The sequence below is a fragment of the Anomaloglossus baeobatrachus genome, chromosome 4, assembly GCF_048569485.1.
Source record: "Anomaloglossus baeobatrachus isolate aAnoBae1 chromosome 4, aAnoBae1.hap1, whole genome shotgun sequence".
Classification (NCBI taxonomy): Eukaryota; Metazoa; Chordata; class Amphibia; order Anura; family Aromobatidae; genus Anomaloglossus; species Anomaloglossus baeobatrachus.
In genome coordinates, this window is record NC_134356.1 from 566125955 (window position 1) to 566144766 (window position 18812).

Below are 18812 nucleotides of genomic sequence, written 5' to 3' on the forward strand. Positions count from 1 at the left end.
CACATTTTTTCTATTGTCACCTAGTAACTTCCTGTAACTCTAATCTGCAGTCCTGTAGGCTGAAATTGATCTGCCTTTAACAAAAATATTAGGTGGCTCAAGCGTGAGTGATGACAATTCGGTGTAAAATTTGGGGACCACCATAGGGAATGAATTGGTAACCATTCTGGATATCATTACATACATACATACAGAACTAGAGATGAGCAGACCTGAACTTTAAGGTTCGATGTTTCTACTGAACACAGACTTTCCAAGTTCGAGTTTGGGCTTCGGTGCTTTACATATGCAAACCACTCGTGTGAGCATCACTGTGCTGGGGTACACTCGGTGCTCAGTGCGAGCCGCATGCGGTGTTTGAATGGCTTGTACTGGGGGTAAAATCAGTGTTATCCGATGTAGTGTGTACAAAAAAGACTCGTCCTCCTTCCCTTGGAAGTGATCTGTTTATGGCTGGCTGTATGTGCCCAATCAGTGATATTCAATGAGGTTCGGGTCAAGTTTGGATTCAGAACTCAACTTTATCTAAAGTCCGGCTGAACCCGCAAAACCTGAACTTCCTCGGGTCAGAAGGACATACCATCAATAGGATCTAATAGGTTATTTTTGAATCAAGTAGACTTTAGTGGCAAGTAATTGGCTACAAAATCCACTTCCAGTTGGGTTACTCTTTGTGTGACTTTTAGGACTTGTTGCTTTACATGGTGTCAAAGGCTACACGTTGCACTCTAGTGGAGCAACCATACAGTGTGACTCGTTGAGTTGCATCTACAGTATGATATATTTAGTGGCCATTTTTATGTACACTACTGGTCTAACATATGATTCGGTGTACCATATATGTTATACCATGGTGGCCTTACTTGCTACCGTATATACAAACGCACACATATAGGTGTATAAAATAATGCCATCTTATATTTCCTCTACTCTTATTTTTTTCTTTAATATTCCCACCTGATGATGTCTAGGGCGAGTTCTAGATGTCTTCCCCAATAAATATCCAAACTGCAAGGAAAATCTTACTTTGAAAGCCCATAACAGCTCACGTCACTAATGAAAGATTACACTTGGTTCTCCGTATAGCACACACTCACTCTAGAAGTTTGGAGTTTGTTTCTAGATTTTAACACTAACTTGTTCCACATATTTATGTATATATTCTACATCTTACTGGTAACAGTAGAAAGAGGACCGACTTCAAGAGTAGAGGTTCACACATCAGCGGCAATGTCACACAAACATTAAACTGGGGATGACCATCATGGGGAATTACATGCAAATATCTGCAAAACAAATAATTGACCAGCAATTGCTGACCATGGCGATGATAGCAATGCCTAAGTGAGATAACAATGAACCTTTGATGTCCACAATCAAGTATTGTCACATGGTAAATCTGTTGGTCGTTACATCAATCAGTTCTTCGTAACCCGTTTTGCTACCTAATGAGTTGCAGCACCGTAAGTTAAAAAAAATCTTCAGAGTAAAACATACATATCCAGTTTACATCTATATATTTATATATGTATATATAAAATCATGGGATCATCAGCCGTGTCCCCTGTCATAGCAAAATAGACAGATCTGAAAGAGTGCACCCTTTTTTTGTCTTTGCACTGAAAAACTTTAAGATGAAGTATCAGTCTTTAAAACCAAGCCTTCTACATGTCTCCCCATAGCTGGACAATGCCTCTAATATTAAAAAGGCACTTTTTATTCTTAATAAATATTTTTTGGGGGATAAAATGTCCTATGTACATCCAGACATATAAAACATTTTCCTCCATTTTCATATAAGTAGTTGAGATTGTCCATTCCATTTTAACCATATGTTGTCGTCCTCCTATATCATGTACATGTGACCTCCTTCGAGGAAACAACCATTCGCCTCTCAGCAGTTGTTTAAGTGTGCCATCAAGTCGTTTTCCCAGCGTGATGTTCAAAATTGTCTCCACTTATCTGAGACTTGTGGAGGCCCCGACCAAAATAGGAAATGGTGGTGGAAAACCTTTTCTGTTATTTCTGCAGTTATATTGTATTTTAGAAACCTTGATGCACCTTGGCTATAGCAAAAATAGTATGTTGCAAATTTTCATTTTTTTCTAAATGTGATATATTCTATATTGTCCATATTTGTTCAGCCATAATATTTATAACTAAGGACAATGTAAATGTCACGGATTGTCTCTCTGCTGTAAGAGTTAGTGACAGGTTCTGGGTCTGAGTCTCATTTTACCTCGTGAGACTCTGCTATTTTAAATGTATTCCCTTTCCTTTGGGGAAGAGAGGGTTAATGTCAGTATTCCCGGTTAGCAAGCAGTCTCATTCCGATCTGTTCTGATCGTGTTTCCGGTTTGGATCACTCCCAGTCCCATTATATACCCTCTGCTACCAGTTATTCTGTTTAATTTGGATGCTTGGCCTAGAGGTGAAAGGAGCTGGTTAAGCCCTGTCTTGAAGTTGCTGTGGTGGCCGTAGTCTTGGGTCTGACTGCAGCAATTTGTTGTTGTTTTCCCCCTGTCTTCTTCCTTCACTGGTGTGTTGTTTCAGTGCAGTCAAGTGATCCTTACCTACCCACTCCTTAGCCAAGACTATTGTAGGGTCACTCAGGGCTGCAGGATGTCCGTATTTCCTGTCAGCAAGCAGTCTCATTACGATCTCAGGTGTTTCCGGTTTGGACCACTCGCAGTCCCTTTATATACCCTTTGGTACCAGCAGAGGGGGCCAGTTATTCTGTTTAATTTGGATGCTTGACCTAGAGGTGAAAGGAGCTGGTTAAGCCCTGTCTTGAAGTTGCTGTGGTGGCTGTAGTCTCGGGTCTGACTGCAGCAATTTGTTTTTGTTTTCCCCGTCTTCTTCCTTCCCTAATGTGTTGTTTCAGTGCAGTCAAGTGATCCTTACCTACCCACTCCTTAGCCAAGACTATTGTAGGGTCACTCAGGGCTGCAGGTTCCTGCTCAGAGACAGACAGGGGGAAAACAACAACAAACTGCTGCAGTCAGACACAAAACTGCAGCCACCACAACATTTTAAGAGAAGGCTCCTCCAGCTCCTTTCACCTCCAGGCCAAGCATCCAAATGAAAGAGAAAAACCAGCCCCCTCTACTGGTAGCAGAAGGTATATAAAGGGACTGGGAGTGGTCCAAACCGGAAACACCTGAGCTTGTAAGGAAACTGCTTGCTAGCAGGGAAAACTGATATTAACCTTCTCTTACCACAAAGGAAAGGGAATACATTTAAAATAGAACAGTCTCACAAGGTAAAGTGAGACCCAGACCCAGAACCTGTCACTATACTCTTATAGCAAATAGACATAGGTATAGTATAGCAGGTATACGGTGCCTTAATATTACAGCTGCCTATTGTTTGCCAAGATTTAGAGCAGTTCTACATTTGTCAACATATCCTGAAAATTTCTTGTAGAAGGTAGAGCCAAAAAATTGGGGTGGGAAGGCTGAGGTTCAAGAAAGGGTGGGCATTGGGAGAAAGGTCAATATGTTGGTGGGTGCTGTTACAAAAAGGGGTGTATTACTTTTTAAGGAGGATACCTTACTAAGGAGTATCAATATATGAATGAGTGGATGCAAAGTATCACTCTATATGGACCAATTTTGCCGTAGGAGTAGGAGAATTTTCCATTCACACTTGATGATACTTGGTGCATCATACACCTCATGGTCATCTTTGCCTCATTTTGTTTTGTTTAGTCTGCATCCACCATTTGATACTGAACATAAATTCAGTAATCTCCCTTTTTCTCACAGCAGATAGATTATTTTCATGTCAGCAATACTTCTCCTTAAGCCCAGTGCTAAAGACAAAAAAGAGCAAGTAATCCAAATCACAATCACACGCAGGATGATTTTTTTTCCATAAAGCCTCACACGCACTTACAGAACAAAACCAGAAAAACCCACACTTTAAATTCTACAAAGGGAAAGAAAGTATTAAAAAATGAGGTAGAAGTTTGTGTACAAAGTTTGGAAGTGCATCACGCTGGACTAGAAAATAAAATAAAGGGAAATTTACCTCAGAATAACATCAGGAACCAAATAGCGAGGAATATTTGTGGCTTGTTACTTTACTATCAGGAATGATAATGAATATGAGATCGCTTGGCATGCTTTTAGCATAAAATTACTATTTGGCTTAAATAATAGTGAATCTGTTGAGCTGCGGTTGGTCCAGACCCCTATCACTTTTAAGAAATTTTTTTTGTAGCAGTATGAAATTAAAAATTGCACCTTTTGTGCCAAAAAATGTGGTTATTTTGTTTTCTACAGGAGCAAGGGAAAGTTCACATAAAAAGTTTGACATGGATTTTGAAGTCGATCAAGTAAAAAATCCATATAAACGCTTCAAAGGATCTTTGAATACTTTTTGAAGTGAATCCTTTTCCAAATCCTCTGGGTGAATGTAGCCTGACAGCCTTTGTTTAATTACCCTGTAATTAATTTATGGTATGGTGAAAAAACTGTAGGTGATAAAAGCTAAAAAAAATTCCTGACTTTTTACAAGACTTCAGAAATTAGTTGGGGTGTTGGGTCACATATCCATGTCCATAAGGACGGCTTTATTGATGTGATACCTACATTGATCGCTGTTAGTGATGAGCGAGCACTACCATGCTTGGGTGCTCGGTACTTATAACGAGCAGTTGGACACCCGGACTGGGCTCAACTTGTGTACCGAGTATAATGGAAGTCAGTGCAAACTCGACCATTATTCCAGAAGATCTTCTGGAAAAATACTCGAGTTCGTCATTGACATTTATTATACTCGTTACATGAGTTGAGCTCATCCGAGCAACCCACCATGTGGCCAACATCCCCAAATTAGTCTTGTGGCCCAAAGTTGTGGGACAAAGTATTCTATACAGAACACGTTAAGTCCTCCTTTAGTACACAGTGCTTTGATATGTGCCTTAGTGTTGATTTAAGAAGTAGTTCACTACTCTGCAATAGTGGCCACATCTCTGTAAAACTGATAGGGAAGGCTTTTTCTAAATACCTTGTTCAGCCAATTCTGCCTCAGAGCGGCGCTACTGCGGTCCACTCATCTCCATGAAGTGACCCCCCCCAGACTCTGTGATCTCTGAGATCCATTGAGGACATATCAACTTCCAGTTGACCCGACATCACCGAGGCCGGCCCCAGTCTTCCTGAGTGACTGGACTGTGGGCGGTATTTCAACGCTCGTCACAGCCAGCATCGCTCTAGCTTGCGGCGCTCTGCTGTGAGGGAGGGAGCGCGTGCCATGCTGGACTGTGACGCTGGTCTGTGATGAGTGGTGAAACACCGCCCACAGCCCTGTCACTTACAGAGACTGGGGCCAGCTTCAGTGATGTCAGGTCAACTGGAGGTTGACGTAACATCACCGGATCCAGAGGGGGTAACTTCATGAAGATGAGCGGACCGCAATAGCGCCACTCAGAGGCAGAATTGGCTAAACAAGATATTTGACAAAAGCCTTCCCTATCAGTTTTAGGGCTCATGCGCACGTAGCTGCTGAATATTCTGCAGCGATTTGACAGCACATGTGCGTTTCAAATCGCTGCAGAAACACTGTTGTATTTTTGTTTAAAAAAGCCGATTTCATGCGCTATGGCTGCTGCCCCCACCATAGACAGAGTGGGAGCTGCATCCAGAACGCACAAATAATTGACATGCTGCTTTTATGAACGCACGGATTTGGGTCAAACTTTTAGCACCCAAATCGCTGCGTTCAAAAAAGCAACGTGCACACGTCTCATGCACAATCTGCATAGATTGTGCAGGGGACGCAGGACTCATGCATTTACACTTCAGTGCAATAAGCAGCGTAAATGCATGTAAGTACGTAACGTGCGCATGAGCCCTTAAAGGGATGTGGCCACTATTGCAGAGTAGTAAACCACTCATTTAATATTCAATGTGCTTTTCTTCCACATTTTAGTGACATTTTAGTAACAATTTGACAACATAATCTGATAGGAGTCTTACGCAACGTTACATCCAGATTCTGCTGGTGTTAAAACTGTATTTGCCACATATTCCTCGTTAGATGGGTGCAGTCATTGGACTTTTCTAATATTGTCACTAAAATGCACTCATTTATCCCCTAAATTGTATTCTATAGGGAGTTATGTGTTTGCACTAGTCATGCATGATCAAATATCACAGAATAACATACAGATCATACTTGAAAACATTCATCCCGGTTGAGGTAGGTATGGAGATTGACCTCTGTACAGACCCCTCAATACAGTTTGTATCCGACTTATCAGCAGACAAATTAAAAAAACAAAACTAATGAACCATCTCATCTTCAGAACAGGCTACAAGAGCAGCAGGCTTCCCCGGAATCTCCCTGAGAGCCTAAACAATCATCTGGTATGATAATAGTAATTACAACAGAGTTAAAAATGTCAGTGGGTAATGATCTCATTGAGTAAATTTCCCTAGAACATCTATTAGCCCTGCATCCGAAGGGCTTAAAAAGCAGGCAAATACCATGTGTTGTGAGTGAAAAAGGTGGCTGCCCAAAGTCTCTGAAGAGTAACAGTCTATAAGTGCCAAATGTTCTCACATAATAATTAAAAAAGTACAAAACTCTATCAAAAGGGTACAAGAGAATCACAGGGTTTGGAAAATAGAGACCTGAGATGTATAAAAAGCTCCCAACAAACACAACTGAAAGGAGCAGCAGGGATTCTGGGTCAGTTCAGTTTTTGGGGGAAGTTGGGGGCTCAGTCCTTGACAGCAGGTGGATGGTTGATTGCCTGAGATCCAGGAGGGTCTTCTTCAGCAAAACTGATTTCATCAGGAATGATGGCAGACACCAGAGTTACATCCAAAGAGTGTGAAGGAGGACACTGTCATGGGGAAGAGAAAAATACATGTTAATATGCTTTTCATATCGTCACTCAACTGACCAATGCAACCTGTCTATACATAGGTGAGGTTTGCATACAGAAGTTTTCTGGCTTTATTTTTTCTTATTTTGCCTCTGGCAATGGCTTAATTTTCTGCAGAAATAACATGCTATATCCCCTTTACCAACAGGCAAAGGTTGAAAGGTCCGGGAACAAAAATTCTGCTGTGTTCTCCTAAGACCCCTTAACATGTCCCCGTTTTCACATATACTGGAGACATGTTCACATGCATATTAATGAAGCTCAATGGGGATCTGCATATGTGACGCCCTGGCAAAACCAGGTAGTCACACATTAGGCCCCCGCATAACACCTTCCCTCACCTAGGAAACATACAGCCGACCTGAAACCCTAGTCACCCCCCTCAGGGCAAGACAGGCACACCAGTGGGCGAGACCAGGCGGTTAGCGAACGCCCATCTAGGGGGTCTAGACAGCCCGGGACAGGAAAACAAGCAGTTAAGCTTCAGATTAAGTTGAGGTAAGTTGAGAGGAGTGAAGGCTGGGGCTAGGTGTAGCTCCAGCGGAGGAGAAGCTCAAGTTGAACGGTGCCAGGGTTGGAGCCCTGGTACCTTGGCTAGGTAGCAGACGGTGGTACCTGTTGGCAGGCGACGGGAAGATGGAGCCCGCCGGTACCAACACCAGAGACCCGACCCGGAAACCATGCACAGAGGGGGGTACTCGGATCCTGAAGCCAAGACCGGAACCAACAGCCTAGCTAATCAACCGATTGAGGGAAAGATTTTAGGTCTTGTCCCAACCTAAGTCCCGAAAAGTAGACACCCACCCACAGAGAGGGATAGGGCCACCGCCAGAGCCTGCAGATCCCACGGGTCAGCGTCAGATGGTCACGGCTCCTCAGGTACACAAAAGGCCGGGAGTGGACTCCTGTGTTCCATACCGGGAAGTCCAAACAGACAACAACAATAGTGCAGAGGAAAATACGGCGACCACCAGCCCGGGTGGGGGACCAGAGTACAACCGGCCGCGGCGGCCGGCCACCAGCACCTTGGTTTACCAAAAGACTCGTGTGATTCATTTACTTGTGAGTAATTAAACACCCCCTGGTACGTCCGGGCACGCAGGGCCCTGCCATTGCCATACCCTGCACAGAGACACTGGGCCCCGGGGCAACCATCCCTACCAACGGAGGGGTTAACATCAAGCTGCCACTACATCTCCCCCGGGTGTCCCACAACAGCAGCGGTGGTGTCTCACTTCACCACACACCGTGGGTGGCGTCAAGAACTGAATACGGCCAAGGCCGTACAACTACGCCCCCCTTTTTATTTGGTGTGTCCGTGTGACCCCCGGGTCCGGAGGATCCCTCGAGCCACACAGCGGGTCCGGATCTGAGCAACCCGGCTGCTGCAGGTGTGGGGGCGGCACACCCCAAAAACTGGCAACACGATCAGGATACGGCCAAGGCCTTACAAATATGTCCCCCTTTTTATTTGGCGTGTCCGCATGACCCCCGGGTCCGGAGGATCCCTCGAGCCACACAGCGGGTCCGGATCCGAGCAGCCCGGCTGCTACAGGCATGAAGGCGGCACACATACCTTCGTGTTTTCACATGGGCAGTGTTAATCTGTGAACCACATGTGTGTCTGTGTGATCCACAAGGAAACATTTTCATTTTTTAGCGTCAGCACAAATGAAATAGGTCAATAGAAGTCTATGGGTCCTTGAAAAATATGTACAGCACACAGATGACGTGTGTGACATCCGTGTTCCATCCATGTGACACAAACTAGAATTAAAGGGAACCTATCACCACTTTATTGGCCTATCAGCTGCGGCCACCACCACCGGGCATTTATATACAGCATTCTAACATGCTGTATATAAGAGCCCAGGCCGGTGGTATAACCTAAAAACATTTTACAATACTTACCTAACGGTCGCTGCGGTGGGCCTTATGGGCATCTCCGTTGTCCGGTGCCGGCACTGCCTCTTTCGGCCATCTTCGTCCTCTTTCTGAAGCCTGTGTGCATGACGCTGCTGCATCATACACACTCGCCGGTCCTGCGCATGCGCACTACAATACTTTGATCTGCCCTACTCAGGACAGATCAAAGTGCGCCTGCTCAGGACCTGAATGCCGGCAAGTGTGTATGACATTGGACCCGCCACGCACCGCGGCTAGAGAAGAAGGAGCACAAAGATGGACAAAAGAGGCGGCGCCGGCATCAGACAACGAAGACGCCCATAAGGCCCACAGAGCGACCGTTAGGTAAGTATTATAAAGTGTTTTTTATGTTATACCCCGGCCTGGGCTCTAATATACAGCATGTTAGAATGCTGTATATAAGAGCCCGGTGGTGGTGGCCGCAGCTTATAGGCCAAAAAAGTGGTGATAGGTTCCCTTTAAATGCATTCAAGAAATTAAATATTTGTATGTGTTAGAGATGTGCAAATATAATAGACAATGTAGAGAATCAGCTCTGGTAGGCACTGGCAGGGGTACAGTAAAGATGCACACACATGTTCTCACGGTTATATAAAGCATTGTCAAACAGCATAGCATAGGTCCCAGACATGCCAGTCCATTCAAGTATGTTATTCCCACAAAACTTGCTTCAGCTTTGGATTCCAAAAAACATACCCGGTGAAAAATTCTGGCTGCCTATTGCTGTCCTAATCATGTAGATGTGTAACTCAGGCGTTTCCCCAAAAACCAGGACTAGTAGAGAAGGTATAGGCAAGGTTTGACCTCCTTCAATGCTGCTCACCAGTGTGAGAGGCACTTACTGGAAGAAATGTACCTTCCATCCAGCACCACACCCTTCACTGTGTTTCATACCCATTCCCCCTTTGTTCCATCCTGAGGGGGTGAACACATGCCAAGCAGTGGACTCGAGACAACGCATCTGCATTCCCCCGCAATGTGCCAACCTGATGTTCCATTGCAAACTTGAAATTTTGCATGTACCGGAACCACCTGTTGACCCAAGCATTCCTCTCCTTAGTTTGACTCACCCACATAAGAGGGTAATAATAGGACATGGGGTGGAACGTCCTCATCATCAAATAATAGTGGAGAGACTCGAATACCCACTTAATAGCAAGGAACTCCTTGTCCACTATACTGTACCTGGTTTTGCCTGGGGTAAGCTTTTGGCTCATGAAGACGATGGGATACTCTTCCCTGTTAATCTCCTGAGATAGGACTGCACCTAGACCCACCTCCTATGCGTCTGTCTGCACGATGAATTCACTTTGAAGTCAGGTGTAATCAGAACAGGTGTTCCACACAACACTGGCTTTAATGACATGGTTCCTCAGGCTAATCATTCCAGAGGACCATTACAGACTTTTTTCCCTTTTAGACAGTCTATCAATGGAACCACCTGTAATATCCAACTAACCCCAAGAAAGCTCTTACTGATTCATTGTGACGGGACGGTGACAGTTCTGAGTCACCTGTACTTTGTTTAGTTGGTTTGGTTGGATGACTCCACACCCAATGACATACTCCACGCCCAATGACCTTGCTCTCTCATTGGTAGCTAGTTCAATTCGACTGCATAATTTTCCTCTGAATTATTTAGTCAAAGGGGCTGAAGCAATACCCATTTATCAGAAAATCTGCAATTAACAGACAACAGTACTCAGTCTGGCATGAGATAATGACTAACTTCTCTTGATTCAACAAACAAAGTAACCATACGTCTGGCCTAATTAAGAACAGTTCACCCCCCCACACAAGTGGCAAGAAGCTGTTGCTCCCATGACTCTTTGGCTATGTCTGCCAACCTGTGGGGATGTCTGGGGCACCTCTCGCACCGTGAACAATATATAGGGCAGCAAGAGACACAGTCCTTCCCCTCCTTGGATATGGCCCATTTTAGCATGTTTTTTAATGTTTTGTTCAACCATTCTACCAGCACGTTTGTTTGGGGATGATAGACCGACATGCACAAATGTTTAAAATTTAACATCCTGCAGAGCTCCTTCATGATCTTGGACATAAAGTAAGTTTTCTGGTCTGTTAAGATCTCTTTAGGAATCCCCACCAAAGAGAACATGCCTATGAGTTCTTTGGCTATGAGTTTAGCCGACATATAATGTAGAGGAACTGCCTCAGGATACCGGGTAGCATAATCAAAAACTACTAGGATATGCCAGTGACTCCTTTCAGACATATTTACAGTACCCACCAGATCCATGGCCACTCTTTCGAATGCTACCTATAAAATCGGCAGAGGTACCAAGAAGCTTTGAAAATGTAGCTGGGGACTGGTCACCCACACACTGGACAAGAGTCACAATACCATGTTACTTCTTGGAAGTTGCCTGGCCAGTAACACTGATTCAGAATTTGGTGCAAGATTTTCTTATGGCCCAATTGTCTGCCAAGTATGTTGATGAGCCAGGTCCATTATCAGCTTGCAATAAGACTGTGGAATCACCAATTGTTCTACCATTTCACACGTATTTTGTCAAGTCGATACACCAGGTTGTGGTCACCTCAAAACACAGAAACATGGTATCTTCCCTGGGTGGTTGGGGTTCCCCATCAACAATTACCACATTTTCCCAGGCCTGGGACAAAGTAAGGTCTAGGAATTCTGCCGTATTAACATTTTCACCAGGGACATTTAAGTTTGACAATTTGAGTCCCGGCAGTAAGTCCTGTATTTCCCCGCCAATCACTACCAATGGGAGTTTTCTCTCTCTACTTCACCATAGTGGAGTTTACCCCTGCAGCTGGCACCTCCTCCTTAGGGCCACAAGGCTCTTGCACCCCTCTTGCACAATATTTCATGACCTTTACTGGCACTGATGTTCATGTTCACCGGGTGCTATAACCATTGGCCATAGAGCAGAAAATAACGGAAAGTCCCTCCCAACTATCAGTTTATAGTGCACATTCATAACTACTCCCACCTCATGGTATTGTTTCCCTGCAAGTGTATTTTTCATTACTAGTGTGGTGGGATAGTTTTTAAGTCACCATGAATGCACAACACATTGAATTTCCGGCAAGTGAACTTGGGGGGGTCGCACCAGTTTTTCCCGCATGAAGGTTTTGAAGCTTCCCAAGTCCAGTAAGGCCACAGCCGGGGTGCCCTCTACCTCAATACGACAGAAATGTTCATCACTGGGATCCACTGGGGTGCAAGTCGCACAGACCCTTTTAGCATACAGGGAATGACGGTAACCAAAATTTGTGTCCATGGCCTCAGCCAGATGGCGGCAGTCGGCTCTTACAGTGTCTAGCTCCTAGCATTGCCAGAAGACTACGGGGGCCCGTTCTCCCCCCGGATAAGTACAGTGCGGCCCTCCTGGGCTCTGCTCAATGGGTCGTGCATGGGGACTTACGAGACTTTCCTGTCACCCTCCCAGAGTTCCTCAGTAGCCCAATACTGCTGTAGCCCCATACTGCTCCAGAACTTATCAGCTACTATGCGGTCCACCATGGCTATGGGAGAGTACCTCAGGCTACAACCACTTCTGTATCAGGTGCAGAAAGTCATAACATTGGGACCTGGCCAGTTTGGAAGGCCCAAACTCCCACTGATGTTCCCGCTGGGCCACAACTAACACATTTACACCAAGTCTTGCCAGGATCTCACCCTTGACGACGGCGTAGTCCAATGCTTCCTGAGCCGGCAGGTAACGATAGGCCATCTGGGGTCTTGATGCCAGAAACACAGCGATGACTTCCGTCCATTGATCCTGGAGTAGACCCTCCCTCTTGGCCACTCTCTTGAACATGTCCAGATAAGACTTAATGTCATTGGTGTTCTTCATTTTGGGGATAGCCATACAAACCGCTTTCTGGGTATTGTAAACCATTTGTGGAGTTCTTGCTAACTGGTACGTCATCATGTGCTGTACCAGCAGCTGGTTGGTCCCCTGCTGTTGCTGGTTAAACATCTATTGCTTCCGGATAGCTTCCTATTGCCTGCTGCTGATTAAATATTTGCTGCTGCCTAGTGTCCTCCTGCTGCTGCTGATTAAAGATCTGCTGCTGCTGAGTGGCCTCCTGCTGATTAAATATCTGCTGCTGAATGGCCTCCATAAGCGCTTTCACCACAGCCTCCATCTCCGCAGATATCCTAGACTGGGTTTGACTAGATTCTTCACCTAGGACATATATTGGCACCTAGCCAGAAGTGCAAAAGAAGAAGCACTGGCCTTACTGTGTTTGCCCACTTTAAGCCAATAGGGAATCGGCTCTGGTAGGCAATAGCAGGGACACAGTAAACTCTGTTTCTTTCTGTTTGTTACCAGTGTGAATAAAACACTGTCTTACTTCAGACAGGTATGTAAAGCAAAAGCCCAGCTTGTCAAACACCATATCATTGGTTTATGAGGTTGATCTCAGCTGTGTAGTGTCAGCTGGCATCAAGCCTTGGTGTTAGTAATGGAGAGGTGTCTAGCAGATACCTCTGTGGCGCCCCTGAGGCTTCCGTCGCCACAGGACATTGCACCCCATCCAGCGGTGTGATGCCCATTCTGGGTGAGGAAAGGAGTGAACGCCGGTCCCCTGGTAAATCTACACAACACCCATTGTTAGGTACACACTGGGACCAGGGATAGTGGCAGCAACCCTCCCATGCTGCATGCTGGGAGGGGCCGTAAGACCCATCCCTGCTCCTACAGGGTACAGCTTAGCAACTGGGGAGGTGGGAGGAGCCATCAGAGAGCAAACAAAGAAAGGAAGGTCAAGTTTGAGTAGTCTGCGAGAGAGTGGGGAAGGAGGAGGAGGTCTGCAGGAGGCAGACGAGAAGGAGAGAAGGAAATACAGCTCTAGTCAGTCAGGAGCTAAGAAGAAGAAAAGAGACGCTTCCTGGTGAAGATCCTGGGACTCAGAGGGTCCAGGTGACACCAAGCAGAGAGAAGAAGGGATTCCAGGGCCACGGATAGCTGTTGAGCTGTGGTGGCCTGCTCCACAGGAACATCGGTGGAGGGATCAAGCTGCAACAGGGGACGGTCCCTAGAAACCGGAGGAGTGCAAAATCATCTCCACACAGTAAAAACCGAGGCCCAGGGAAAGTTGTAAACTCCCCGGGCCACAGCCCACAGCAGAACCTCTAGAAAGGGGACAATCATCCGACAGGTGACCCCCTCAGCCTGGAGGCTGTAGTGGAGGCCAAGCAGGTTCATCCTAAAAGAGCTAGGCTTAGGAAGACAGCTGAAGACAGAGACACCTTAGAGAGAAGGGTACCGGTTTTCACTCCAGGAATCACCCAGAAACGGCGGAGGTCCCTGACAGTGGGTTCCAGTCGTCTGAGGGCACCAGTGTGCGCATACCAGGATGTGTGAGTAAACAACTTGAAACTGCACCCTTGGAGTGGTCTCTGTTATTTTATCTGCTTAGCCTTCCATTACACCATAGACTCTCACGAGCACTAACTGTGCCCCGGGGCACCGCTCTACCTGTGGGGAGCAGTACCACAATTGCTGCCATATCATCACCCCGGAGGCCTCACACAGCAGCGGCGGCTTTATAGCCGCATACCACAGGTGGCGTCACGAACACAAACCCCAAGTCACCAGCCATATTTAACTGACACCCACCAGGGCCACGGAGTCGGGCCCCACCACCACTGACGACCCCCGGACTAGTCCGGCCCGGCACCGGGTGTCCCATAGCCCTGGGGTGGGCGAGTCAACTTTGGCGTCATGAACAGGATTTCGTGCCCGGTCCCACCGGGTACTGTGCGCCTGAAGAACCGTGTGACAAAACTGTGTTAAAAGACTGTGTAATAGTGAGAAACTGCCGCCATTGAAGGCACTGAGCGCGGGAAGAAGGGGGGCGTGCCTGCAGAAAGAGCGCAAAAATAAGCCCCGCCCCCTTGTCTAAGAAAAGAGCGCGAAGGAATGCTCGCCATGGAGAGCGGAAGAAGAAGAGATGGCGACTAGAAAAGCTGGCTGGCTGGCAACCCGAGTCTAAATGCCAGACCAGCAGATAAAGAAGAGGCACCTGATAGCAAGCGGAGCGGTGCCGGCCGTGATGGGCTGGGCGCCAGTCTGGCGCCAGATGCTAGTGCAGCCTCCGGCCCCGCCTCCGAAAAGGGAAAGGGTGCAGCCGAGTGGCGTAGTCGAGCACCCGAGCAGTGTACCAGCAAGCGTTCCCCAGGTCGTCAGCATGGCAGAGAGGCTGCAGAAGTGCACACCAGGGACCGGGAAGATGGATCCTGAGCTGGACCTGCTTCGGGAGGAGATGAAGATCCTGGCCCGGAGGCTGAGCACCATGCAGATGGAGGTGGACCGGCGGAGAGAGAACCCAATGGCGCCGGAGAACGTGGGCCGCAGGATGGAGGCCGCCGAGCAGCGCCCGGGTGAGCTATTTACAACCCTGACCCATCCGGACCCACGGCCCTACCAAGCGCCACCGCCAAGTCCCTCCACCGTCCCGCTAGCATCACCCGCCAGCCCCGCTGACGCCCTGTGGGGCACCGGAGGCCTGTCGGAGACCCCCGAAGACGGCGCCTGGGGTGGGGTGGACCCCGAACAGTTAGTGGGCCCCCTTCCAAGTCCCCCTGTTAACCTCCTGGGAGCAACATCACTGGGAGTGAACTGGGACGCAGCGCCCATTGACAGCGGGAGACTGCAGCAGCCACTGCGCCCCAAAGAGACCCCCATGGCTAATGTACTGGCCTGCCAGAAAATGGTGGAGGAGTACCAGCGGGAGCGGGAGACCCGGGAGGAGAAGCGGAGGGCCGAGGAGGCGTCCAACCTGGCCTCCAAAGAGCAAATCCGAAAGGCCCTCAAGGGATCTCAGGGCCCAGTGAGAAGGGGCCAGGTAATAGACTTCCGGCAGAAAGGCGGCTGGGGCTTTATCAGAGAGCCCGGACTGGGCAAGGATGTCTTTGTTGCCCGCCGTGATATAGAGGAGCACCTCCCCAGAGGCCACCCAGAGCGTGATGCTAAGCCTGGTGACACCGTGGAGTACACCAGGCTGATGGGGAGCCGTGGCTGGTACGCTCTGAATGTCCACATCCTGCGGGAAGAGGCAGCCCCAGAAGAACCGGAGTGGCGCCGCACTATGCCAGCGTGCAGTACCGCCCCCGCCAGCAGCCCTGCTAAAGCCACGCAGGAGACGCAGACCAAGATCTCCATGGCTTATATGCTGCCCAGGGCCCTGCCAAAACGCGACCCCAAAGACCACAGCAGTCCCATGCAAGCCAGCAGCCCCCTGCAAACAAGCAGTCCTTTGCAAGAACGCCGTGTTGTGCCTGCAAGCAGCCCCACTCTTACCCAGGCTGCAGGGACCCGCAGTAGGTCAGTGACCAGCACCCGGGAGACCCAGACTATGATTTCCTCGGCATACCTGTTGCCTGGGGCAATGCCGGAATGGGATCCCCGCATCTATCCCCGCAAGTAGAATGAAGGAAGAAGACCTGAACTGTATATAGTCCCTGTCTGCCCCTCACCACTTTGTGAAGAAGTCCCTTTTGTTTTGCCCTAATGTTCTTTTTGAAGATGACACCCCTCCCTGAAGTTCTGCCCCGTGTACTTTTTGAAGATGTCACCCCCCATGTGTATGTGTTACCGGGCCACTGGACTGGAATGTGGTCCCCGGTGAATGTGAATGTAATGTGTCCTGTGTCACCAGGCCACTGGACTTAATGGCTGGTATGTTGCCCTTTGTAGTTTAAAAAGTTGAACGAACTGCCAGGCTACTGGACTTGTTGTAGCCAAGATGTATATAGTTGCACCTGTTGTGCCCCCTACCAGAATTATGGGGGAAGTGCCCAAACCGTGCAATGGACTGGAAGTGCACATATAGAGTTTCTTTGTAAGAAAGTTTTGCAACGTTCAAGTATCTGTGCCTCCCATAAAGGGAAGAAAAGTTTATTGTTTTATGTTATGCATAACAAAAATGTTTTTGCAGTTTCTTCCACATTTTCTGTTGTTTTTCAGCCCGAGGACGTGCTGGGATTCGCTGTGGGGGAGTGTGGCGCCCCTGAGGCTTCCATCGCCACAGGACATTGCACCCCATCCAGCGGTGTGATGCCCATTCTGGGTGAGGAAAGGAGTGAACGCCGGTCCCCTGGTAAATCTACACAACACCCATTGTTAGGTACACACTGGGACCAGGGATAGTGGCAGCAACCCTCCCATGCTGCATGCTGGGAGGGGCCGTAAGACCCATCCCTGCTCCTACAGGGTACAGCTTAGCAACTGGGGAGGTGGGAGGAGCCATCAGAGAGCAAACAAAGAAAGGAAGGTCAAGTTTGAGTAGTCTGAGAGAGAGTGGGGAAGGAGGAGGAGGTCTGCAGGAGGCAGACGAGAAGGAGAGAAGGAAAGACAGCTCTAGTCAGTCAGGAGCTAAGAAGAAGAAAAGAGATGCTTCCTGGTGAAGATCCTGGGACTCAGAGGGTCCAGGTGACACCAAGCAGAGAGAAGAAGGGATTCCAGGGCCACGGATAGCTGTTGAGCTGTGGTGGCCTGCTCCACAGGAACATCGGTGGAGGGATCAAGCTGCAACAGGGGACGGTCCCTAGAAACCGGAGGAGTGCAAAATCTTCTCCAAACAGTAAAAACCGAGGCCCAGGGAAAGTTGTAAACTCCCCGGGCCACAGCCCACAGCAGAACCTCTAGAAAGGGGACAATCATCCGACAGGTGACCCCCCCAGCCTGGAGGCTGTAGTGGAGGCCAAGCAGGTTCATCCTAAAAGAGCTAGGCTTAGGAAGACAGCTGAAGACAGAGACACCTTAGAGAGAAGGGTACCGGTTTTCACTCCAGGAATCACCCAGAAACGGCGGAGGTCCCTGACAGTGGGTTCCAGTCGTCTGAGGGCACCAGTGTGCGCATACCAGGATGTGTGAGTAAACAACTTGAAACTGCACCCTTGGAGTGGTCTCTGTTATTTTATCTGCTTAGCCTTCCATTACACTATAGACTCTCACGAGCACTAACTGTGCCCCGGGGCACTGCTCTACCTGTGGGGAGCAGTACCACCATTGCTGCCATATCATCACCCCGGAGGCCTCACACAGCAGCGGCGGCTTTATAGCCACATACCACAGGTGGCGTCACGAACACAAACCCCAAGTCACCAGCCATATTTAACTGACATCCACCAGGGCCACGGAGTCGGGCCCCGCCACCACTGATGACCCCCGGACTAGTCCGGCCCGGCACCGGGTCGGGTGTCCCATAGCCCTGGGGTGGGCGAGTCACCTCCAATACTATGCCAGTAATAAAAAAAAAAAGAAAAAACCCACACAGCCATACAAAAAAAAAGTCCAGGGAATCCATCATAGTACAAAAAAGGATATCTGAAAGAACCCCACAACCATACAAACACACAGAAATAAAACAAGACACTTACTCTCGTTCACCACTTTATTAAAAAGAAAAACAAAAATTTCCATCTAATCTGATGTAGCCCTGGAGTGACCTGATGACCTGGCGATGCTGATGCTGATGCAGTAATGTTAGTGATGTCACCAATAACCAGAGGCACCGGGTTTCGTTCAGCGCAGCGTGACACGGACTTGCCTCTATGCAAAGTATATGGAGTGTCAAAAAAATGCTCCATATACTTTTTTTTGTGGGATTCGCTCTAGAGTCTGTCGAACTAGTTGGGATTTTTTTCTTTTGAATAAAGTGGGGAATGAGGGTAAGTGTCTTGTTTTACTTCTCTGTGTTTGTATGTTTGTGTTTTTTTAGATACCTTTTTTGGGCTACGACGGATTCTGTGTACGGCGGCGGATTCCCTGGACTACAGCGGAACTGTATGTTTTTGTTTTTTTTTAATAAGAAGGTAAGCAAGGAAAAATTTTGGGGAGTATTTATTGAAATAAAAAATAATTGTGTGTGTCTTTTTATTTACTACTGAGTTAGTAAAGGGGGTGTCTGATAGACACCTCTCTATTACTAACTCCTGGGCTTGATTACCCTGATTGCCCCTGCACCAGGGCAATCGGGAAGA

General features: G+C 47.8%; 1 protein-coding gene across 1 annotated transcript in view; it reads right to left on the reverse strand.

The window, feature by feature from the left end:
* Positions 1-5487: 5487 nt before the first annotated feature.
* IGDCC3 (immunoglobulin superfamily DCC subclass member 3) overlaps positions 5488-18812 on the reverse strand; it is a 248679-nt gene continuing 235354 nt past the window's right edge. The window contains exon 14 of the mRNA XM_075342856.1: positions 5488-6856. Within this exon, the coding sequence (XP_075198971.1) occupies positions 6731-6856 (126 nt within the window). The 3' untranslated portion in view covers positions 5488-6730. The remainder of the gene's footprint in view (positions 6857-18812) is intronic.